We start from the raw sequence: 27335 nt of genomic DNA, 5'->3' as shown, positions 1-27335 counted from the left end.
TTCACATTCTATCAAAAAACTGTGATGTTGACGGAACCCAAAACAGCGTATTAGCCAGACCGTTAAAACAAAGGTATTTTGTAAAGCAAAAAAAAACTTATATCGCTACTTAAAGTCAACATTCCTACTACGGCACAAAAATGTCAAAGTAAATAAAAACAAAATCTTTCCAATATACCTACATTCAACAAATAAAAATCGCAATAAAATAATCCTTGTAAGAGACGACACTTTACAATTCGACAAGCAATAAATAACCTACTTAAATATATTACTAGCTGTAGCCCGCAACTTTATTTGTGTGGACTTTAAGACGTCACATTTTGAACTTTCTGATCCCTATTTTTATAAGCCGCTCTCAACTCTGAGATCGATATTGAGTTGCTGTTTTCATTCATAAATTATAATCTATGAATGAAAGTTCCCGCTCTTAAAGTCGATCTCAGAGTTGAAATCTGCTTCTGCACCTACTCAAAGCCCTAACCTACACGTCAAATTCCAATTTTTAAGTCCAGTAGTTTCGCCTGTATATAACGGAATAGTTTTTTATATCTATACTAGTGGACCCGAACGCGGCTACGCCCGCTTGAACTATACGAATATATTTTAAATAATTACAAATATGAGAAAAAAAAGTATCCTATGTTCATCCCGAGACCCTCAAGTATCTCTATATGAGTATTTTATTACAATTAATTTAGCGGTTTGGCCCTGATTGCGTAAAAGACAGACAGACAGACAGACAGACAGACAGACAGACAGACAGAGTTACTTTCGAATTTATAATATAGGTATAGACGGATAAAGCATGTTTACATAGTGCAGTGCAGTGAAGCGTTGGAGCCTTGAGATGCCTTACTTCCGTATTAGGTATTGACTTAACGTGTTTAATACCTTCTGTGATACGAAATGTGCGACTATATCTACTCGGTTATTTAGAAACATCGTAAATATCATTTTGTTTGTGTAAAATAAATTTAAATTATAATATGTATTTAAGTATGACAATTTAAAAAAATACTGCTTGTTAATTTATTCAATTATTAATGTAAATAAGTGAAACTTACGTAAGTATAATTAAATAAGAATATAAATTATAAATATCACTTCCGTTTAAATAACCTATAGAACTCTGAAGAAAATTGTACAATAACTTTTTCTATAAGACACAATAACAATAAATAGGCAAGAAAAAAAACAGAAATGACTTTATATAACTAACTAGCGGCCCGCTCGCGGTTTCACCCTCGTGGACTATGTTATTATTAATTTCTGTCTCCATGACTACGTCCTAGTGACGTCTATGCAAAATTTGAGACTCCTAGCATTTGTAGTAATTAAGTTTCATACAAACTTTCGACCCCAAAAACAACCCCTTAGAAGGCGAATATTGCAAATTCCCATCTTAGCGAGCACCTACGTCCTATAAATAAGTTCTATGCAAAATTTGAGATTCCTAGCACATGTAGTTTCTGAGATTTCGTGATGAGTGGGTGACTTTTCGATTTTATATATATAGATTATTATTAAGCCATCAAAGCAGCACAGCGACTGTAAAAAGGGGAGTGAATTATTACCATTTCTCCGTTTTACTAAGGACACAAACGAGGGCATTACGTTCCACCGCCAGCAGATTTAGTTTGCCCACCCTAAATATGTTTTTGCATAACAAAACGCAAGTAAACAAAAAAACTACTTAAACTAATAATATACCAAAAAATGCACCGAACATAAATTCCGAGAACGCATTGTTATCAACAACACAATATCATGTACCTAGATGTATACCTACATGTAAAATTTTCCAAAACCTGTTTGCCAAACGAGTTGAATAACATCAAAACTAGTCTAAAATTTAAGGTGGCTCGCATGATACGGCTTGTAAAAATACAGAAATTCACATATTCAGTGAAATATTTTTGGTATAAAAAAAATATCTTTTATACTTTCGACATAAATATTCGGCGATAATGACAATTATTTCTACATTCTGCTATTATTATTTAACTAAAGGAAATTATCTAAGTATGTCGGAATAATGTATATACTTACTACGTCATAAGTATCATATGTATATATGTATCTAACATTATTTACATATATTTACACAGACTTTTTAACATTAACGAAGAGTAGATTGAAAATAATCATTCCTTATACAAGTATAAGATCCCAACGCTGTCTAAGCTAGATTAAATACATGCAGGCTATATATTATTTTTAAAATAAAAAAAAACATTACGTAATTAAGACTTATAAATTAAAATTATATATGTTTTATTCAATAAATCACTAATTAACGATGCCAAGAAAAACACACATAAAATATTGCATTTTATAATTTTATTCGCGATCAATAGGTGATTATAATAAATTACATATACACTCGTGGTCGCCTGCCACCTCATATGCCAGGACTTTATAAAAATTTCCATCCTAGTTCTATTTACTAAGCTTCACGCTGTATCCTGCATGTAGCAGGGTCGTCAAAGGGAGCGTAGTGTTAAGACACTCCGCTCTCCACTTTCCAAATTCTGAAGTCAATGCGTGTCGAGTGGGCGTTTAATAGCAAATTTTATGAAATGACAGGGTACTTTTCGTGAGCTCATAATTTTCAAATTTGCTTCGAAGCAAGGTGCTTGCTTATAGCACCTACAGATTAACGAAAAATTGCGAAAAGGGAAAATTTATTGGTCTTTATTAGAAAAAAATAATCACAAACTTATAATTTTAATTCATTTCACAAAAAATCAGTGCATGAGTGCAGTGACCCCCGCAAAGTTAAGTTTGTCAACTTTTATAAGCACTCTTTCCGTTGGCCTACAATCCAGAAATTGGTACGGTACCTCGGTGGGCGAGTCCAACTGACCGGTCTTTTTTATTACTATAAAATGTTTTTTCGTAATATTAAAGGTACAGACACTATCTATTCCAATTTTTTTTTAATAATATACTAATAGATGCTATTAGATTGAACGGTCGTTATATTTCTTAGAAGACATTTTTGGCACATAATAGCTGTAATATATTTGTGCCGTTGTCAATCCGCCCAGATCTAGTCTGGGTGTTTACTCAGTGGCGCCAAGAGTTCAACAATAAATGTATAAGTTATATCTCATATATTATATTTGTTATTATCATTTTGTATCGATATATTAAAAGTTTATAAATTTTAAGTTCGAGGCCGGACGTGGCGCGGGGGCACAAGTGTGTGGGTTCGATTCCCACTCGAGGAAATGAAATTTTAAATATATTCATTTCATTGTTCTATTAACGAGGTGCCCGACGTGCCATGTCTTAAGGAGTTACGAATGTCCTAACACTGTCAGAAATGGGGATATTGCGTGTTAAATGACGCAACTCAACGCCGCATTTTGTCTTATTAGAACGGTGAAAGGAATATAAGTCACTCCTTAATTTACTAAAAAAACCGAACTATCAATTGTCAGTTGTTTATTTAAAAAAGTAATATTTCACTCACAGTAACCACGCACGTGTCGGCCACGTATAGCCCAACGGCGTTGGGGGCTATTTTTATATACACAAATCGTCAGCTTATGCGTCATTTAATAACGTTGCGAGCAGCTGATTAAATAAACACTATCAAGCTGTGATATTTTGTTATTTAATAGAAAAAATAGACAAAGAAAAGTGACGAACTCCGTCGTGGAGGTCCGTCTGACGGTGTGACTGTTTAAGCGATGATTGTGAGTTCGATCCCGTGCGGAGAAATTGATTATTTTAATTTATTCGCTTTATTTATACAGAACGTTGTAAGTTATCTATACTAATATAATAAAGCGGAAGAGTTTGTTTGTTTGTTTGTTTGAACGCTAAGATCTACTGGTCCGATTTACTTTGTTTTTGTTTTGTATGAAAGCTGCATTCTTCAGAAGTGCTATAGGCTATATAACATTACATTACACATATAAACTAATATATTTTAAAGTACTTTCTAATTTGACATGCAATTTATTCTGCCATGTTAATAACAACCGTCGCGTCGCTACGCAACCGTTACAGCGACATTTTGATATTCATCCTTATGAAAATAAATATAATAGTCACTTTTAGCATTTTATCTAGATTGAAATTATAGTTTACTGTATAACATACTAATAAATAATTAAGGAGCCTAAGACCTAGCCTTAGCGCGGCACATTATGACCGACACGAACGGGCAGATGACGTTGACGGTTTTATAAATTTTCATACATTTTTGAACTATTGTTAATGTTTATGTAATTATTTGCTGTTTATTCTACACTTTGGTTCTCTTCTTATTTTATTTGATATTGCTCGCAAAATTATTCTATTTAATCTAGAGAAATGTTTAGTAATTTCATAGAGTCGATATCTAGGTACGCACGCACGGAAAACTTTAGGTATTTTTTCTAATATTAAGAATACCTATCCTTTAGTTACTTTTACTTCATTTGTTAGTTCATTTCAATAACTCAGATATTTTTTCTAATAATATGTCTCTACTTATTATTCTTTTTGATTATTTAAGCTTATATTTTCTTAGTAATTCAATTAAAAACTGAAAATTATTTCATAAATGTATTTAATAAATATTCTTTTAGTTCAAGCAGGCGTAGCCGCATCCGGGTCCGCTAGTAATATATATAACTAGAGTGTTAGCTGAGCAGATCAAAAATAAAATTATTAAGGCTAAGGTCAGTGGTTCAGACGTCAAGCGAATGTTCTAACACAATAAATAATTTAAACTATCATTCTTATATTACGTATTTTTCGATTGCTTCGAGCATCCTACAAGCATCTTTTTTTTGAATTGACTTAATTGATGCATAATTTATTTTTTTTCTTGTTTATTTTTTCTTTCGTAGCACTGTTGAGAACTTAATAAGGATTTTCTAGTTCTAATTCGCCAAAATGGAGGAAATGAAAACAATTCATTCCTTTAGTGAAGATCAAACTCACGACCATCGAGTTTACAGTCAGATTTAGTCCCATTGCATAACATATTTTTTATAGTACCTACATTAATAAGTATACATAAAATCAACCAAGAAAAAATATCTCTGAAATTGTCAAAAAAATAAAATACGGTATTTCTCATACATCGCCCTCACTAAAGAATTAAACTTTATATACAGGACTCTACCAAAACCTGACCTAAAATAAAACCAACCAATTTTAACAGTAAATTAATGGTAATAAAATCAAACAATATTCAATAGCGTTTTTGTGATTACGTAATAGAGCAATTACCTATACACAATACGACACGTAACACAATAGAGACAAACGTTATAAGCGACCAAAAGGGCGGACGGCCTTGATTGCTTAGCCCGAGTTGCTTTTTATATACAAATAATAAAATTATCTTTATATAGATGTAATATATTGAGATTAAATTCAACTGGGATAATTTAGTAAGTAAGTGCCATACATAAACGTTATATTCCATTTTTCTTATTATTTTTTTTATGTAAAATATATAGTACTGTTACGGCACCCAAGGAAAAGTAATATTTAATATTTTCAATTCCTCTCTCTGGTAACGAAGAGCTAATGGTAAATGGCAATACAATTTGCAATAAATACCCACCATTATGAGGAAGTGGTGTTTTGAACGTCTTCCACTGTGATTTCCTGAAAAGAAAACAATACATGAAAAATTATTACAAACATTTTATATATAACTTAATACATATAATATTATATATTATTTTTATTTATAAAATACAATATTCAATATTTCACATTTTAAAAAAATTTAAATCTGGCTGTAAGAAAATTAAATAGCAAAAATAAGTCCAATAGTTAAGGTTTACTAAGAATAGTTTAGGTACTGAACTGAAATTACATCATTATAAAAAATCGTTGCAAAATAGAAGTACTGACAGTCAGGGCACATTCTTCCTGTAAAATTTAAATGGGTCCCGACTGTAAATTATATATCTATTAATAGTTTATTTTCATGTCTTATATTTATAGAGAAATTGTATAGTAAAAATTGCTATGACATTTTATATAGGTTTACACTATTCATTCATTTTCTGTAATCAACCAGTAAAAAGGTGCGCCATTAGTTTGAGTCACGCCAACAATCGTGACGCCAGCTTGTAATATAAGTTTATAATTTTTTATTTTCATCTTCACGCATCTCTGGCATGATTGAAAGTGGAAGAAAATATACTTATAGATAATATGTCTACTATAACTTAACTTATTTGCTTAATTTTCGACAGTACGAAGTGGCGGTACGCCAAGTGGCGGTAGTATAACGCCTGTAGTCTATATATAAAGGTTCTCGGACTGAATCCCTTACCAATGTCTAAGAGATTTATCAAGAATTTCAGAGATATTCACTAAAAAATATTTAAAAAAGTTCCGAATAAAGATTTCATAAAAACTAAAAAGAAAAAAAGCAAGCAAAATAGTTTATAAGATAAACACATCACCCTTCTTTGCGTGGCGCAGACGGGTAAAAGGGCAAAGCACTACTGTATTAACTGTTAATAATACGCACGAATAAGAAAATCGTGGGTAAATACTAATTTTATCAAAACTTTGGACTCCATCTTTTAACATGATATTTTCATAGAAAACCCATTAATATTACAATTCTTTCAAAAATCAAACCGCAAGTAAACCAGTTCATATTATTATACACTTAATGTCCGTCAAAACAAGTATTTATCACCAATTCATCAGTAATCTATATATATAAAAGAACTTGTCCTCACTGACTGAGGTAAGACGCACGCACAGCCGTAACCGCTTATGGTAGACACCTGAATTTTGAACAGATTTTTACTTTCGTAATCTGGACATCCACTAAGAAGGGATTTTGAAAAATTTTAACCCTAAAGGGGTGAAATAGGAGTTCAAAGTTTGTATGGAAAAAAAATTAAATCGACACCGATTCTTATAAAATTTGAAATTTAGATTTTTAAAAGTATTTAATTGAATACGTGTTTCATCGTTTTCTAGAATTCTCCCCCTAAGGGTGCAAATAAGGGGTTGAAAGTTTGTATGGAAAAATTCTTAAATCGCCACCGATTTTTATAAAATTTGATATTTAGACTCTTAAAAATATTTAATTAAACATGTGTTTCATGGTTTTCTAGAATTCACCGCCTAAGGGTGCAAATTAGGGGTTGAAAGTTTGTATGGAAAAATCTTTAAATCGCTACCGATTTTTATAAAATTTGAAATTTAGACTTAAAAATATTTCATGTTTCATGGGTTATTAGAATCCCTCCTAAATACGCAAGCGAAGCTGCGCGCGTCCGCTAGTATATTATAAATAGAATAAGTTTATCAATTATGTAAACAATGGCCACAATTATATTTTTCTTTATGTACCTATGTCTCCTATAGCTAGATAGACAACGAAGACAACATTTTTTTTTTCTCATTACACTTTAAGCACAATAAGCAGAGAAAACCTGTCAAAACACATCATTCTGTTGACAAGGTTTCCGTACATTATATTTCGTGGCGTAACTCAACGCCGTGTTTTGTATTACCAGAGCCCACAACTATCGCTTCCAGTTGGAAAATGTGTCACTACCTCACCATACGCAAAACATCAGATTTTATTATAAGAAATATTTATAAAAAACGCAGGTTCAAATTACATAACAAGAGAATAAAAATAATAATAAATGATAAATTATAATAATTATAATTACTTTTTTGGCTCCTTATCTGAGCCTCGTTATCAGAGCGAGAAAATCAAAATGTTAAAAGTTTCTTTTCCTCGAGAGAGAATCGAACCCACAATCTGTCACGTTTACAGGCTTGTGCCTTTGCACCACGCCTCCCCTCAAATAACTTAATGACGTCATAATAACAATTTATAAACATTATCAATATAGAAAAGCGTTAAGTAGGTACTTTTATAATACGGAAGAGCTAATGGTACGCGGCAGTTGCGATTCGATCGAAGGAAATAATTATTTTCATTTCTTCGCTCTGGTAGTCGGGCAAATCATGGCGTTAAGTTACGCCATTCAACAAGCAAAGGCTCGAAAATTGATAGGAAAGTGAGTAATGGAATGCATATAAATACAGGCCTTAACAATGAGTCTTGTCTTCGAGTGTCTTAAAGTTATTTTTTAAGGTAGCAGGTCTAAAAACATTTTAAATTATAAATTAAATGATTATCCACATTAATTTATCTATATGGGTTGTAATTTAAATATCAACATCTAATACGACCATTATATCCGCTGATAGGCGTAGCGTGTAAGCATTAATAACTAGAATGTACCAGATTTGGGGGCAGACAAGTCAACAAATAATATACAAAGGTATGTTGACAGCTATTATTATTTAGAATTTCTGAGCTGATTGCATATTTATTGATCGTGCGTTCGAATCCCAGTCGAATGAATGTATTGTATTTAATATGGTGTATCCATTCTGGTTCCGGCAAACACCGCAGTCTGACGTTTCGTCACCTTATATGCAATACTTCTAAAAGTGACGAGACAAGAATAAATTAGTAATATAATATTATTAGAAACATTTGTCATTGTTTAATTAGAACAAAAGGCGACAATTTAGTTGGCCAATCCAATACAAGTTACTTATTTACTTCTAAAGTTAATAAGAAATAAGCAAAACTATTATTATAAATATTATATTCACTAATTATAATAAAAACAAACCAATAACATATTTTTAGGTTCAATTACTGCAATTCTTATAATTTCGTGTAGATATTGTGTTGTTATTAACTTTTATGTCCACGGCGTTTAAAAATTCAGCAGAAATAGAGGAACGGAATTGTCTCAATGAGAACAAAGTATCTTAACACTAGGTTCCCAGGTTCCCTCTGCCTACACTGCTATGTGCGGGATATAGAGCGATAAGTTATAAAAATAACTTGTATATTTTACATAACATTATACGTTAGATAGCATCAAAGAATATTCTTTTAAAGAAATTGTTTATAAAACACTAAGAATAGTATGAAAGAAATCCCTTAAGAATTCTCAGAGGAAGGCCAAGTAGGGAACAAAAGATTTCTTACACTATATTTGTTTCAGAATCTCAAGACAGAACTTATCTACAACACAATGAATGTAACGAAACAAAAGTGTCATAATACTAGAAAAAACTTGCAATGTGCGAGGAAACTGAAAAAAATTGCATATGAAATTATAAAATATTTAATTTTGTAATATTTTTTTCTTTAGCTACAGCTGTATCACGTATACAGGGTGAGTCGAGATAAACTAATATACGTTTACAGTCAGTGCTATCTTAGTGCACCACAATTACATATTTAGGAAGAAATAACTTTATTTGTTTTTAGCTTCACGTTGTATCCCGCAAGTAGTAGGGTAGGCAGAGGGAAAGAGTGTTAAAACACTCCGCTCCTCACTTTTTTATTTAAAAGAATCGAACCCACGACCTGTCACGTTACACGCTTATACTCAATCGCCACGAGTGACCTTAATAATATCCAAAATAACTTATTGAGTAACAAAATCCATCGCTATTAGTTATTTATTTTATATTCTTGCCAAAAACAGTATAGCGCCGTCCTCTATAAGGTCATATTAAATGGCTTTATAAGTTGGTCAATGGCATTGTCCGATTGATAACGAATTGTGAAAAATTATGATAATATTTCAGCCTTCGCTGACGTGTGGGCGATAAGAAGAAAAATTTAATGTTTCCATTATGTAAATACATTGCCAGCGGCCTTCGGGCACGTTTGTAAGATTACTACACTAACTTAAAACTAGCTTAGAGTTTTTAATACCAACTGCTTATGTGTTAGTTAAATTCAAAGAAGTAAACAAATAATTATTTAAGGAAATATTTCTTAAAGTATTGTTTTAAGTGAAATGTTAAGATTCTCTTTCTCCCAATTTTACGGCCATTTTAAGGGACACACAATTTAAAAAAAAAAAAACAATTTAAATTTAATCATCCCACCCAATGAGAATTAAACCTACAACCATCGCTGCAGTCAGATGCTATCCTACTGAAACACGACAACCTTAAATATTTATTTTATTGATTGTTATTGATATGTAATTAAATAATATTTGAGAACGTCATGGCTGTGCCTAATTCAGATAAAATTATACTATAATAATAACGTTTTATAGGTGATTAATTTCTAATAAATTTATTTATTAGAAATAAATCATCATCTATAACTAAGAATTAAGAGATGACATCTCCGACCTCTTACCAAGAATATTATAAATATTCAATTAAATAAATAAATAGTCCATATAGTTTTACCTTTTTTTTAAATTAAATTAATATTTTTTTATTAAATACCTTATTATGTAAGCTTGCTTGTTTTAACTACAAAGCTATAACCACTGCGGCCACAAACAATCGTAAATAATAACGAAATTTTATTAAAACGTAAAATATGTTCAGCCATTGACCGATATGACATAAATAGATATTACCTTGCATTATATCTTTCATTTTATATATTATCAGTTAAATTCGTTTTTTATACGTTAAATAAAAATTAAACTAGTAGTAGTACATTATTTAGTTACCTTAGTTAAAATCCAATTATCTATATCTATATATATAAAAGGACTTGTCCTCACTGACTGAGGTAAGACGCACGCACAGCCGTAACCGCTGATGGTAGAAACGTGAAATTTGGATAGATGTTTACTTTCGTAATCTGGACATCCACTAAGAAGGGATTTTGAAAAATTTTAACCCTAAAGGGATGATATAGGGGTTGAAAGTTTGTATGGAAAAAAATTTAAATCGGCACCGATTTTTATAAAATTTGAAATTTAGATTTTTAAAGGTATTTAATTGAATACGTGTTTCATCGTTTTCTAGAAATCTCCCTCAAAGGGTGCAAATAAGGGGTTGAAAGTTTGTATGGAAAAAAATTTAAATCGTCACCGAGTTTTATAACAATTGAAATTCAGACTCTTAAATAGATTTCATTGAACACGTGTTTCGTGGTTTTTTAGAATACACCCCCTAAGGGTGCAAATAAGGGGTTGAAAGTTTGTATGGAAAAATCTTTAAATCGCCAGCGATTTTTATAAAATTTGAAATTGAGACTCATAAAAATACTTCATTGAACACGTGCTTCATAGTTTATTAGAATTCACCCCTAAATAAGCAAGCGAAGCTGCGCGCGTCCGCTAGTCTTAAATAGCTATATAATGAAAAAAAAAAAGTATCTATATTGTTAGTTTACAAACTCAATTATGGAATACTCTTGGGCCGATTGTCGAACTCATTTAGAAGAAGTTTTAGCTACGTTGTCGCGAACGCTGTGTTTATTGCATTAGCCGAGGCAAGGTCAATACGATATCGTATCAAACTCAAGATAAAACTATCTTATCAGGGGAGAAATCTCACATAATTACCATAAAATGACGTGCATTTACAAAACATGTAATTTTTTTTATATTCTTCTTTTTTCCGTATAAAACAGTGTAAATACATACACACATACATACATAACTTCACGCTGTATCCCTAGCGGGGTACTAGTTTTAATAGTGTTAGGTTCAATGGCGGACGAAATTATATTTAAATAGAAAATATTCATTTTCGAGTTCTTGAGGAAAATGCTGTAATGATATTGAATGATAGAATAATCAACATCCACGTCTTATAAAAAATAAGTAAAGATGAAAAGTAGTTAGTCGACATAATTATGTGATTCTACTAATATATATACCTATATAATAGTAGTTGGTTAAAAATATAAAATATCAATCGACATTTTACATCCACATGTTTTCTTACTTTTATTCTGATATAACTATAGCCTCCACTCAAATATATGTAAGTCCAAGTGATATAATTAATCTTATTTATGACTTAGGAAGGAATGTCTACTTTTCTTTTGTTTTTTTTTTTAATTAGAAAATTGCACAAATAAGTTAGGCTAATATTCATTATTATATTAATTTATATATATATATATATAAATTATACTTGATAACTATATGTTAAAAGTTGGCGGCGTTGATTTCCACCATTTAACACGAAATATCTCGAAGGTTCGGCAGAAATTGTGGAGCGGAGTGTTTTAACACAAAGTTTCCTCTGCCTACTCTGCAATATGCGGGATACAGCGTAAATTAAAAAAAAAAACATTTGACGTTTATAATATGTACACATTTACATCTGTGGCACAGCATAGCTACTTCCGACGAGCGAGTGATCGGCGAAAGTTGTCAGGAGCGGGTGAAAGTTATCGAACGTAATCGACGGCGCCGGAAGAAAGCCGTTTGTTCCCTTTAGCTTAAATCCTGGCCTCGTATTAGTCGTGCAGAATTATTTTGTATTGAATTGATGATGATAATAACTAATTATAAGTGACTGATAAATAAACTCATTTTATTTAGTTAGCTCTAATTTTTCAGTCAAGCACTTTTCTTCAATTTCTTGATTTATCTCTTAACTAGCGACCCCCTTGCGGCTTCGCCCGCTTTTACTACTGGATTATTCATATAATGTATGTTTGCAAAGTACTTAAGATAATGTGAAAATTAATTAAACTCTAATGCAACCCGCATTTTCGTAGTTTCAATAAGGATTTTCCAATTGTTTTACACAGCAAGGATTTTTTAGCAGGTACCGTAATTTTAAATCTTTGCTACTAATCTTTTCAAGTACTTATTTAAATATATTTAAATGACTATTTTTAGATAGTTAAATGACTATTTTAAACGGAAGAAATTATAAACAAAAACCTACCTACTAATAACTACTACAAAAAATATGAAACCAAATATATCGCGCTGAAATAATACATACAACTCCAATTATCCAATACGTGAAAACGCATCTAAATCTTCGTTGCTATGCCTCTATAGCGGGGGTGTTTTTTTTTGAGCTTGTGGTTAATGCTGAAGAGGGTATTCTGTCCCTGATGAAAAGCAAGCACTACGTGGCTGCCTGTGAGGAAAATTAAATAGAATGCATTGGCCGGGAATCGAACCCGGGCTGCCCGCGTGCAGGCGAGCATTCTACCACTGAACCACCGATGACTGCTCATGACGCGCTTGTATAAGCAAAACGTCGCGGGGCGCGTTTCGCAGCAAGGATGTTTTGATATTGTAACAACTTCTAAAGTACTTATTAAAATGAAAAAACAGTAAAAGACAGTTTTGATCTACATTAAATGGCCAACGTAACTAATATACTTATTTATATGCTGAGAGTAAGGGATAAGTGAAACTTGAGTAACATACAGCTGATGCGTCAACAATTAAATGCGTTTTTCTCTAAAACTATTCGCAATTTCGAAATAGTGTAAAAAGCAAATTTTATCTTCGTTTAACGTAGAAAATTAATAAAGTATTTTAAAGGATAAGGATTAATACCATTATGGAAAAATATCCCTCACAATAAAAAATATATTGAATTTACTATTTTTAGACAGAAATATGATCACTACACGTTATCCTTAAAAGATAAAAATATGCTGTCGCTGACTTTTTTGTAGATCTTATTAAGAGGAATAATACTCCAGTACATTATTTTCACGTAGTACTTACCATTAAAGCAGCGCATGCGCGAAATTGTCTCAACGGGTAGGACTTTATACACATTTATCGTATTTATGTTAATTTACATAAGAATGTACAAATAATAAACTATATATAAACCTTCCCTGAGAAATACACGACCTAATGGTGAAAACCGCATAAAAATCCGTTGGGTGGTTTAGAAGAAGAAGAGTTAGAAAGTTCAGACAGACACGAAAAGCGACTTTGTTTTATAAGATATAGGATAGGATGTTATTCTGCTTTTCATATTTTGTAAAATTTGTTCTAGGTATTTTATAAACAAGAAACAACACTTTAATGCATTTAAAAAAAAAATCATAAATTTTAATTCAATTCAGAGCATTTTTGAATCATTGAATAAACATAAAGCTACCAAGCAGCTTGGAATGTAGTTCTGCTGAGCAGAGCTGGCAAGACATTCAACTCAAAAGTTGCTTTTGTCAATATCAATGGTAGAATTTAATTATTACATGGACTGCCAGCTATTGTGTGACATAAAATAGATATTAATTCCAAACATTTTTGTTCTATAAATATTCTTGTACAGTATAGTAAGCTTTACTTGTTAGCACTTTTACATATTTCAGGCCAAATTTGATAAAAAATGAAGAAAAAAAATTATTTATCATATTATGTAGTTTAACAGCATTTTTTATCATATCTAAGATAAATTTATGACAAGAATAAAGTAAAATATTTTTTAAATAAATATTTAATATATTTACATATATGTATCTTAGTAGTTTATACAGACCAAGTAATTTGTTTGTCTATTGGATTATAAGTCTTATTCAGCCTTGTAGACAGCTTGGTTTTTCTTTAAAATTAGAAAACCAGCTCTTAAATATATTATTTTTCTTATTTTATATATTACATAGAATAATTTTATATTTTTTCTTTTTCAAGTAATGATTATCTAATAAATCAATTAGAATAATAACTATTACAATTGATTTCTTACTTGAAGTTGTGATTATTTTGTATTTTTAATTTGTTTTTAAATCATATTATTCATACATATTATATTATTGGAAAATTGATAGTTTTTTGTTTTCCACTTTCTGCCAAAAATGCGTCTGCAAAATTGTGTGCGTGATGGAGTTCAACATGCATCTTGTCTTGGCATGCTTCATAGCCACAAGTAGGTTTTGAACTCGCAACCATCATAATTACTGTCAAATGCTGTCCCACTGTGCCACAAAGGCCTCATAATATGACCTTAAGTTTAACAAATAATTGAATTAATTGTAAATATTCAATTATTTCAAAGTTAAATATGTTTCACTTTATCTTGTATCTGAGATATCTGTGTTTGTTGTTCATGATAATAAGTGCAATGTCAGACATTGATGACACTGATAAATTTTCTTAGACATCATAATCGGTCATATAAGATAATATAATTTATCTTTTTATTCACTTCATTTCCCAAACTATACAATTTTCTAGATATTATATGTTAAGTGACGAAACTTAACTATGTACTTAGACTAGAGAAAAAAAAAAAGTCATATTCTCTAACTGATAATCGAACCCATAATTGTGTTTATAGTCAAATGAAAAGTTTAATGCTTTTCACTAAGGCATTAATGACTCTTTGTATTGCATAAAAGACAATAAACACAACCTTATTCTCATACTTAAATAAGACAGTTTTAAGTTATCTATAATAAAAATGGTATTATGGTAAAATGTATTAGAACAGAACTGTATAAAACTAAATTCAAACGTAAATTTAGTTTTACATCGTTATTTTTAAGATACCTACTTCTAAAACTTTAACTTTTATTAATATACATAAAAGGTATATTATATGAACTTACCTTCATATTGTTGTTCTCAAAGTACAACCGACATACCAGCATTTTTTAGTCGGCACACATAAAGAAAATAACATTCAATACTTATTTACGTTATGATTTTAACCATTTGCTTTCATAAATATAACAAGTAAAATTAATTAAATAATTTCTAAAACGCACACACTACACAAATAACACAAAAATTACACCTGGCGGATGTTTTCCACAAAACGTACACAAATAAAACACCTCCGTAGAAACACTGGAAACTACTTGCGAAACGATATGTCAATCGACGTCAAATTATCTAAAATGTATTAACAAAGACTATAAATATATAACACAAATCAGGATCTTATCGCAAGAGGAGAAAAAGTAATGTATTTAAATAAAATAGTGTTAACGCTTACGAATAAATAGATTTGCTTGTGTATTGTTACAAAGCGAACAAGCAGCCACGACACGAATCTATCGACAACTGGAAATAAAACCAGTTTTACCAACCAAATACGTAATACGTACTGAGCTACTGACGTTTAAATGACAGATGACAGCAAAGAAGTTGGCAGTAGAAAAAAATATGTATAAATATCATTGTGTTTAATGTTGGTCTTTATAAGCTGACAAATGAATTTTAAATAAATATTATGAATAAGTTACTTTATTAAATGTAAAACACAAAATAATTTAAATTAATATCTTAATTTTCTTCAATTTTTATACAACAAGTTAAATAAAGATATTCCTTTATCATTTATATAAAAACGAACATACTATATTCTTCTTTAGATTTAGAAATAGCATAGAGATCCTAACAGGAGAAGGAAAGACTAAAGAGTTAAATGATGATGACAATGATAAATCTATTTGAAATCGAAATAGAGTGATGTACTTTCAATACATCATTTAAATAGTAAACAAATTCTCGAATACTTATAACTATTATATATATCATAATTCGTTTGACGGAATTCGAGTGTTTGTTGAAGGATTAAATAAAACTAAACAAATATTATTTGATTATAAGTTTCTTTTAAATTTAAAAACAATTTAAAACACAACATGAAAGCAGGTAACAATTAAAAGTAGCTACAAGTACAGCCAGACTAACGTTAAATTATGAATATCACAATACATACACAATGATAAAAATATGAAATATGAAGAAAAAAGAAATCAATTTATAAAAACATAATTCTACTAGCCGTAGTAAAACCTACCTTACACTCTTGTATGATACAATATAACTTCTGCTTACACAGCTGAAAAACTTCAGTTCACTTGTATGACACATTACAATCATAAGCTGGAAGCTATAAATTTGTGTTGAGAATCATTGAAATATTGCTAAACTGTCAAGATTAAAAGGGATTTTCCATCTGACACACAAACTTTGCATTAGATGTTATAAATATAACAAACTTATGATTTTAAATTTTTTGATTGTCATAAGCTCGAGACTGCTTATATTACTAAATAAATAGATAGTGTAAATCTTGGGGTTGACCATAAACCATATTGATTAAAATGCAAAACAAGTGCGGCGTTGAGTTCTGTCACTTAACACGCAATGCCTCCAGAATTCAGCACAAACTGGGAAATGGAGTGTCTTAACACTAGGTTCCCTCTGCCTACCCTACTGTGTGCGGTATTTTAAAATGCAAAACAAAATATATATGAGCAAAACTTTAATTTTTTTTCTAAATGCACCTACATATTCACATGAATATACAATTTTTATAAATTTCCTACTTATCATATTAGTATGCAATTGCAAGAATCCAACAAATAATTCTAACATATACAAGACATATTTATATATAACATCCTGCGAAAGTCATTAATAAATAAACAAAGCATATCCCATATATTTACATTTACAATTCACAAGTAACATAATCAGTCTTACATTTTATTTAAGAGTAGTATACTTCCAGGTAAACTAAATGGTCCAAGTCGAGATCTAATATCTACAGCTCGTACTGCAAAGTAATATTTGTATCCTGCCATGAATTGTGTTAAAGTGCAGGCCATTGGTAAAGGCAAAGCCTTGACGTCACCAATTTTCTTCCACAATGAAGTACTTGGGGGTGAAGAAGTTTCTTGATAAGCATACAATTGATAACTAGCTATTTCTTCATGGTTTTCTTCTTGGTAACCATCTATTTTCCAGGAAATGACTATGCCATTCTCCACTTTGGATAGTTTTAGTTCAGGTGCAGGTGGTAAAGCTTTCCAATTCGGAGGCTGATACTGTTTAGTAGAATCTGGTAAAGGTGCTGGATGTTTTGGTGCAATCCTTGGCAGTCTTACAGAGTTGCATTTCTGTACTGCACCTGGACCTCGTAATCTAGGAACTGAAATACATTATTTAATTAGTGAATATTCTTATAACAAAAATAATTTTAAGCAGTTGTAATTTGAATATTAAAAAAGTTTTAAATATAGATATTATAAATAATAATGAAAAGAGAAAATACCAATACCAATAGAAAATTTCTAAGCTATATTTTGTTTGTTAAGATGATAAAATGTTCACAACATACCATGAGGTGGTACTTGCTTCAACATAATAGTCTGTCCTGGCCTGACCGGGTTCTGCGAACCACTTATAGGTATATACACTTTTCTGGGATTATTCGCTGTATTTACAAACTGAGGTCTCTGAGACGTCAATAATGATTGCTGCGGAACTAATCTGACTGGAGGCGCTATGTTACGCGGCACCACTTTAGAAGGAGGTTCGTCATCTGTTAGGTCTACAGTAATAGAATTGCCTTGCTGCATTTTGTTAAATGACCGTTTTTCTGGTTTAATAGACGGTGGAGAACTTCTTACACCATTTGATATTTGCGGTTTAGTTGCAAGAGGAGATGATATTTGTTTAATATTAGTAGCTGCACTATTAACTGCTGGAACCAATCTTGGTACAGGTATTTGCTGATCATTTGTACTATTAGTAGGTCCTTTCAGTGTTTTAGGACTTTGGCTTTTAAGTTTAGCAGGATTATGTGAATTAGCTGGAAATTTATTGCTTGGCCTCTTCCTTGCGATCGGCGTTTCTATCATCAACACTTGCATGCCAACAGAACGCGTTATTTTCAACGGAGCAATAGCTTGTCCAGTATTTTTCTTCTGTTCTTCTTGGATAGATTTCAAGACTACTTGTAAATCGCGGTTTTGTTTCAAGAGAGTATTCGTTTTTTTCTTATAATCTTCTATATTTTGTGACATAACCTTCAGTTGTAGATTCATTTCACTCAAATTACTTCGATCAACAACACTTTCTACAATTTTAAGTACACAAAACTCTTCTAATTCTTCTCTTGTCATTTCCGCAAAATTTCTTTTACATGACTTAAGGAAATTAACTGGTAAAAGGGGTTTCGGGGAGGAAGGTTTCTTTTCAGTTTGTTCGATATTTTCGTCCAACTCTTTATCTTTCTCATTTGTTTCTTTTACTGTTTCATTATCAACTTTCGATTCCTGCAAGGGCTCTGAAAATAATAAATAAATATAAAGTTAAAATTAATATATAAGAAAATTAATACAGACTCCAATTTGAATAGATAATAATGTAGAGAAAATAATTACTATCGTAAATACTATCGTTGTAATGATTTGATCAGCATCATCAAAATTAGTCATAAAAATAATATAAGATTCAACTGCTCAATAAATAAATATATGTAACAAAAGTATCAAACAAAATTTAAGAAATAATTGTTTTTTATTATATGGTATAGGGATATTCCTATATATTGTAAGCTACTATTAATAATTTATACCATAAACTTTTTCAAAAAAATAAATAAATGCATACCTTCACTACTTTCATCAACATTCATAGTAATATCACTTTCATTTTCTGTAGTTAGATCTTTTGTTTCTCCATCTTGAGGTATATCAGTATCAGGTGGGACTAAACTATCATTTTTATTGGTATCAATAGGAGTTTCTTCATCAATTAACATGATATCATCATCGTCTTCTACACTTATGCATTGTTTTTCATCGGATTCTTTATTTTCAGGTACTACTTCAGGCACTTGCTCTTCATCATCATCAGATAAAATATCGAGAGTGTTAGATAATTTGCTTAAATGTAAAAGTGGTTTCTTTTCTTTTAAGTTGTTTAGTTTTTTAACAGTAACTTCTGGATCTATTTCTATACTTGACTTATTATCTAGTTCTTTATCTTGTATTAAATTCGACATACTATCTTTTAAATTTTCGTTATTTGCATGTTCATCATTATTTATATATTCTAAAGTTTTGTTTACTGGGTTCTCTTCTTCGATGTTTTCGATATTAGTATTTATTGCGTTATTTTCATTGCATGTTGAGTTTTCTGAAATAATAATTTTCTCTGGTGTTTTAGATTCTTTTCCTACATCACTCACTTTGTCGTCCATCACAGTTATACATTCATCATCTTTTTCATCAGCTATGTCTATTACTTCATCATTCTTTACACTGCTACTAGTTATTTGATTTGAGTCATCATCCATATCTTCTTCTAAATCAAAGATTTCATCATTTTTACTTTCAGATTGTATTTCATCTTGTACATGACTATCCTTTACATTTTCAGTATTATCTGTAGTATTTTCTACTTCCTTATCTTCTTTACTTGTGTCTTTTTCAAGTACATTCTCATTTATTTCCTTAACATTCTTTACTCTCATGGTAAATTCTGTGTCAGTAACGTCTGGCTTATCTGATTTACTTTTTTCTTCACTTGTTTCAGTTTGCAATTCTATTTCATGTGCATTTGTGTATGTATTTAAGTCTTCTTGCACATCTGTGTTATTTTCATTTTCCTTGTTGCTGTCGAAGTCATCTACTTTATCGGCTACTTCTTTATTACCAATGACTACATTTATATTAGAAAGTCCTTCATTGCTGTCTTTATCTGCGCTATTTTTATTTTGAGCATTATCATTATCTATATTACCATTTATTACATATTCATCCTTTTCTAACACTTCAATATCTGTCAAATTCTCTTTATCATTACTTATGGTAACAAATTCTGTAATACTTGGAATGTCGGTTTTAATTTTATTTGTAACATCATTGTTAATAATTTTCGTATCTAAGGAAAGTGATTCTTGTTCAATAACTGACATGTTACTCCGAATATCAATATCTGGATCAGTATTTAGAATTAATTGCATCGTTCAGCATTTCACTTATCTTCTTAGCAGGAAAGGAAAGTTCCTGAAAATTAAAATGTAACATTTTATAATCTTGTAGCACTGTATAAGTTGTAAAATTATTTAAATATATTGTTACGAAGACAGAATATCGGCCACATACATAATTTAAATTAGTAAAGCCATTTATTTGCCAAGCGATAGTGGTCAATCGTGGCCTATGTCACTGTAAACGCGACTGGTTGAGAATTCGATACTCACTATGAAATGCCTTAGTTAAATACTTTGGCGGACTATTTGGCGCCCCTTTATGAGCGGCCCCCAGGGCATGATAGGAGGGGGGGGGGGAGAGGGGATCTGGCTTGCCCTCTCCCCCTCACTACGCTACTGCAACATACCCAAGATAAGTGAAATAAAAGACTATTAGAATCCATTTGTCGCTAAGCTTTTAAAAAGTAAATCTCCATATAGTGGTAATCGTCACGTTATAAACTCTTACTATTCCGATTTACGCCAACGCTGGATACGAATTCGAAATATCGAATCGGTATGAAATCGTAAAACGAATCATCTAGTCTCATCCTCTTTGATCATTACATAAGTATAATATTAAATATCTATACGAACAAATATTTATTTTTCTATTAGCCCAAAGATCAATTATGGTGAAGAGCTAGAGGACCAGCAAAAGAAATTCTCTACATTAAATACTAAAGGCTCTGTAAATTGTAAATGTTATAAACATGTCTGTAAATGTTCACCTCTCAATTCAAATGAAAATTGTTATAACAAACATCTGATCCATCACATTACTACCGCCTACTTGTTGAAAACGATGAAATTATATAAATAGCCTGTGAAATGAAGTAATTATGAATGTATTATTTATTTCAATATCACGCTTTTTCCCCAGTGGAACAGCCACAGAGTGCCGAGCGCCATCGCTGCGCTCTGAACACTTCTTCCGCCCTAGCCGCTGTCATCTACCTCTTTGTCCATGTCCTACAAAAAGCCTCATGGTCATGTGACCCTGAGCCAATATCAACGCTGCTCTCAAAGGTAAACTTTAAAGATCTAAGGTCTCCTATTCAACACGATTGTATGTAATTTATTTAAATAATCAATCGTCATCAATTAATTATTAATTAAATGCAAGTGAGATAGGGAACTGAAGCTATGAGGGCATAAGCCACCGAAAATAAAAAACAACATTAATATTTCCAAATAAGAGCAATTTTCGAGAAATTCCTTCATATCTCAGCTGCCTTGAAATAAATTTTATGGGAAAAATAGGTCATCATGTAGATAATAGTTTAAATATGTTTGTTTTATTCCACTCTCTACAACTACGCTATTTTGAAAGTGTTTCAAAATTTCATCCCGAAAATAAAATCGATGTTTAACGGTCCTCACAAAATGTCACGATAATTGATTGTAAAATGTGGCCGAACATCGACGAGTACTTTTGCCGAAGCTGAAAGCTTTTTTTTCTTTGCTTACTCTTTCAAATATGTTTTAATTTATTCATTAATAATTTATGAGCTGATACTTTAAATATTTTTTATCCTTTGTCATATGACTCTCTCAAACTCTAGATATTCTGCTACCAAAGTATTTATTAATTGGTAAAAAACATTAATTAATGTAAGACCCAATAAAAAAAAGAAAGCAAGTCAAGAGTAAGTAATCTTATAAATCCCAAACTTAATTTATTTGAAATAAAATTTGTATAAATCTTTAAGCCAGCTTGTTGGCTTTATAGTATTTTTTTGTTGTCATACTTTATATTCTTTTCGGTTTAATATTTAATTAATTTACTTAGCTCATTTCTTCTACTTTCCCATAAAACTTCTTTTAAACCGGATATATCATTGAAAAACCTTGACAGTTTTGTATCTTTTTATTAATTATCTATTCCGAAGTAACAAATTTGTTTTTGTACAGGTGTTTTTGTCAGTACCACTTTAAGTGAAACCACAGTTTTAACAACTCTATAAAAGCCTAATACGATTAAATTTTTTTCCCAAAAATTAAAATGTTTTTTTTAAACAAAATACATAATATAATTATCGTTGCAAAATAAACCACTATTTGTTAAGGACGACGCACGCTCACATAAACCTATCAAAGGGACACCCCCGCACACGCTTCATTCCGAAATCAAGTCGTAGGTATTAGCAATAAAGTTGAAAGTTGTTTAACCTTTAGTAGTATTTTTGTAATAGTAAGTGTTTACGTTATTGATATCTATACGTAACTCTTCTTCTCATTCTCATATTCGATAAACATCGTGAAATTAAAAAAAATGCTACGTCTAAACTGTTCAATCTTGATTAATTTCTTTTAATTTTGATTAATATTTTACCCCATATGCTGTTCCCGTAAAAGGAGAGCCGACGCTTCCCCCTGTATAATAATACAACATGGTAAACTAAACGAAATAATAGAATTAAAAATAAAGTTTAATAATCTGATCATGTTAACAAAAAACTAAAATTACATAAAAATTGTGAAAAAAAAAACGATTTATTTATTATTAATCCTTACACATTTTCATTCATCATCCATATACTTACACAAAAAAGAAGTTAAAAAAGATTAATTTGAAAGATAATTAAAATGACAGCGCAAAAAAAACATGCATCAGAAACGTCAATGATACATAACAACTGTTATCGTAAAACAAGATGGCGGCCGGGCGGATAAAACCACACATATGGGAATAAATTCCGCATTCGTTGGCGTAGAGCTGCACTCTCGTCAGTCTTTTGGGGGCGAAACCTGCCAAGTCCATTATCTCACTTAACCCATAGGTGCCATAACGTATAGAAGAGAGAAAGAATCATAGAATACCAGAAATAAGGTGAATGTGGAAAAGACCAGAATGGTCTAGCATCGAATGAGGGACAAAAGACTAAAAAAACACTTGAAAACTTTTTCTGGAAATACGTAGTTTAAGCAATTTTAATTCTAAACGTCAAGGCCGATGTTGCCAAATTCTTAACATGACGTTTTTGATAAATGTGCATAATTCTATTTTGATGGAATAATAATTCTATGGAATTAATAATCAAAGTTTTAGTCAAGAATAATGTTTTTGATAAATTTATTACAGTTTATTTCGCGATTTAGTAATTTGGCTGCGAAATAAATTGCAACAAACATGTAACTTAAAAAAAATATTGAATTTAGATTTTTTTTTCTTAAATATATCCTAAAACCCATCTATTAATTATTGCATATAATTGTTTAAAAATAGCACAAATTTATAAAATATTAAAAAAAAAGAAAGGCTAAAATTAATCAAATCCGAAAAAAATGTACCCACTATTATTAAAAAAAAAAACAAGAAAAAAAACGCAATTATCATTGTCAAACTCCTTTAAAAGAGTATACTACAAACCGAATGTAAAATTTATATCATAAATTTACCGGAAATCCAACAAATTCGTCAATATGTGTCACTCGAGAACGAAGAAGAAAGAATGAGAAGATACGATAATCGCGATGTACAAACGCTCCGTAACGCGATTCAAACCGTACTGACGGGCAGAAGGAGAGAGAAGAAAATGGCCGCCGAGCTAGTGTCGCCGCGCGTAGCGAGAATACGAACTACTTTATACAGAGAAAATGTAGTACAGAGACATCGGTTTCGCCATACCGGAATATTTGTGCTCAGGCGAGAGCAGCACGCCCGCTAAAGTAGCGCATGCGACAGAGAGAGACGGCAGATATTGTAGCCTTATCAGAATTTATTTATTTAGAGCTTTACTACACTACTCTGTACGACGCGCGTAAATATCTACATATGAGTCGACGCAGTTAACGAGAACTCATTCTCTTATTATTCTACTATTTGATGTGCCATCTCTACCATATAAATTAATATATATGATGCGGTACCAAATGTACCGTTGAGAATGAAGAACATTATAAGAAAATTCTTTAGATTTTTAATTATTCTAGAAGATTCAACAACATTATTCTTATTAAAGAATTTGTACAAAATAACGAAATAATAAAAACATGGTAAAATATGCGTATTTCATTATTGAGATCACGCGGCGTTGCCGTTCCGTACAGCACGGGGCAACGTTGAGTGGGCTGCATCATGCTAGACTCGATGCGAAACTGCCCGAACAAGGCCGAAAACTGCCGATACACGCCTGGTCAGGTCAGACCCAAACGTCATCACTAAAATAGATATTTAGCAGATAGCAGATAGCAGACTGATATTATTGTAAATTCAGATTCTAGAACAATGTATGGTCATTTCATTGCTCTATGACTTCTGTTCAAAATGAAGACATTCTAATAGAAAGTAAAACAAAACAATCAACTTTACCCAAATTACTATTCTGATGATGGCACTAATACCCTTTGTACTCAAACGATTAAAGTATAATTCATATTTAGTAATTTTATGTTATTAGAAACGTTATGAATTTAGTTTGAAGACGGTAACCTCAAAAATATGCAGACAACTATTTTTAAAATAAACAAGAAATCCTTGATCGGTGATTTGTATTATCATCATCAAATCAATAACTAAAAAGGTAATGTCTTAGTTATTACAAAATAACTCTTAATCATACAACCATATTAAATAATTAAACTAAACTTTTACATTCATACAGTACACTCCGTCACTAGAAGCGTACAAAACTTTAGCCATGAAATCCATTGCTGCTTTTACTTCACAATTTTGTAAGAGCTTCCTTTATTTTACGCAATGAGTAAGAAACAGGTGTATAAAATGGATGGACATGGAAAAATATAAAGAATACGAAACCCCCTTAGTCATTGACTGTACTTTTTAGAGCAGATGATAAAAAAAAAATGTGAAAGGTTAAAAAATGCCATCATGCATAATTTAGAAGTAGTCATGATTTTATGTGAAATCTAAGGTAGTTTTTGCCTAAAATAATAGTTTTATATCATATTGACTGATTTAAATATTTATAAATATTCCGATACAACCGAAGAAAGACTGCGTCGGACGTACAGCATGAAGTACGATAGAAATCAAAATGGCGGACGATGTTATGAAGGTTAAATATTTTGTGGAACTTTTTTATACTTTGGGCTAAAATTAAGTATGTTAATAATAAATATAATAACCTTGTCTAGATAACAATAATTTATCTGCAATACTATAAAAAATGTAAAGAGAAGCCTAATTACTACTTATAACATAACAAAGTTAATATGTAATAAAATTTAGTTGCGGCAGATTTGATAATGTGAGTATTAGAGTTGAAAGAAGAGAAAGAGTATCTAATTTATGCTCTCAAAGGAAAAGGTCATCTAATTTAAATGAACTTCAAATAGAAGATGAACTGCCATAAACACAAATATCAATGAGAATTATTTGATATTTGTTTGTCATTCTATTTTATTCATACACATTTTGTGTGAGCATCATTATCACAGCACAATAAAAGTGTGTGGCTAGCGCGGCACGTCACGCCAGCAACGCCGCATTCGCCAGCTTGGAAACAAAATGCGACGTTGCCGTTCTTAGCTCTCGAGAGGCAGATATATGTAGGAACGGCGATCGTTGTTTGTTATAATAGGTACGTAATATTCTTGACAACCTGTCATTTTGTATTTATTTATCCAATATATTCAATGTAGAGTTCAAGTTTTGTTATAAAAAGGATTTAGATAAAACAAAAGTATTATTAGCAACATGACAATTCACGTCAATAACCTGTTCATGGGAAATATGACTTTGGTTAGTCTTAAAATGCTGTCACGATTCATAAGAATTAGTCAGAAGTTCCAATGAAAGGAGAAGAGAAGGGTTTCTTTGGAATAATATAAATGGGCAGACATAGAAATTTTAAGTAGGAGAAATACATTATCGTTATGTATAAAAATATTTTTGATGCGAAAATTGAACAAAGTTCGAAGTTTTGCTAAAACTTTACTAAATGGGAAATATACATATCAAAAATTTGCAGAATACAAACGAAAGACCAAGACCTGAAAAAAACCAAAGTCATTAGTTACGATACTTACCAATGTCCTGCAGAGGAGTTGAAAAGTTTTTATTTCTCCTAGTGTGTTAAATTCGCCAGATTCCGCCCGAAGCCGCGCTCGAAGTACCTCAGGAGAGACAGGGTAATCGAATGCTTCGCCGTGCGCCAGTACCGAGCGGAATCGCACGCCGCCATTTTGTTGTCGCCCGCCTCACGAGTCGGAAGAGATCAAAAATATCACTGTCTCCCTCTTTATAAACAGCAATAATTATTTATAAATTCTTCTTTCGAATTCTAGATATCTTCTTTCTCAAACAATACTAGATATCTATGATTTAATATGTCATATCCATTAGATTATGATAGGTTAGGTTATTAATTGACGTAAACGCTTTCAATTGTTTCTCTAGGTTCTATGTGAATACTACTTTTTTCTTATTACTGGCCAAAATTAAATATTTTTAATCATTGTACCCTTCACCTAAGACAAGGTTTGTCAATTTTTCTTCAGTTCTTGGATTAATAACAATGATTTTCGCTTAGGTAATGTCTGCTTTATAACGTACTATACATATTCTTTCTTTTATCTTAAATTTGTGAAGGAAAATGATATATTTTAATTTAGAGATCATTTTTCCTCAATTTACCCTTATAAAATATAACTATCATTTTGACAATATTGACCTACCATTAATTTGTAGCGCCATCTATGTATTTATGTACGAATCATTGTAACTAGTAATTAGTACTTCTCTTTATAAGTAGAGGACTCATATTTTCATATTGTCTAAATTCTATAAAAATTCTTAAATAAGACTCTTTCTTCTTAAATTCTATTTAGATATTTTTGAAATATTATACGCCCCCATCCATAAC

At 31.0% G+C, this 27335-nt stretch overlaps 2 protein-coding genes across 4 annotated transcripts in view; both read right to left on the bottom strand.

Annotated features, from left to right (window-relative positions):
* Window positions 1-15848, bottom strand: part of LOC146537522 (uncharacterized) — a 119493-nt gene extending 103645 nt beyond the window's left edge. The window contains exons 1-3 of one of the 2 annotated variants that reach the window (XM_085187572.1): window positions 15727-15848; window positions 15338-15623; window positions 5576-5619 (exon numbers count right to left, since the gene is read on the bottom strand). The gene's annotated coding sequence lies outside the window, so the exon portion shown is untranslated. The remainder of the gene's footprint in view (window positions 1-5575; window positions 5620-15337; window positions 15624-15726) is intronic. The other variant, XM_085187573.1, reaches the window with a different exon arrangement.
* Window positions 15849-16991: 1143 nt separating this feature from the next.
* Window positions 16992-26767, bottom strand: wde (Fibronectin-III type domain-containing protein windei). 2 transcript variants are annotated; one of them, XM_085187709.1, is made up of 4 exons: window positions 26500-26767; window positions 19140-20539; window positions 17863-18813; window positions 16992-17673 (listed from the first exon to the last, which is right to left on the bottom strand). In XM_085187709.1, the coding sequence occupies exons 2-4, from the start codon at window positions 20494-20496 to the stop codon at window positions 17222-17224; spliced, it is 2760 nt and encodes a 919-aa protein (XP_085043835.1). In that variant the 5' UTR covers window positions 20497-20539; window positions 26500-26767; the 3' UTR covers window positions 16992-17221. The 2 variants fall into 2 exon arrangements, with proteins under 2 accessions (XP_085043835.1, XP_085043834.1); XM_085187708.1 differs by lacking the exon at window positions 26500-26767 and adding an exon at window positions 23908-24062.
* Window positions 26768-27335: the final 568 nt, after the last annotated feature.

Source organism: Heliconius melpomene, chromosome 7 (genome assembly GCF_056956725.1).
Source record: "Heliconius melpomene rosina isolate 202511_hmr_F chromosome 7, ASM5695672v1, whole genome shotgun sequence".
In the NCBI taxonomy this organism is placed as follows: Eukaryota; Metazoa; Arthropoda; class Insecta; order Lepidoptera; family Nymphalidae; genus Heliconius; species Heliconius melpomene.
The sequence above is the reverse complement of the archived record's forward strand: the minus strand, read 5'-3'. Positions and strand labels throughout refer to the sequence as shown.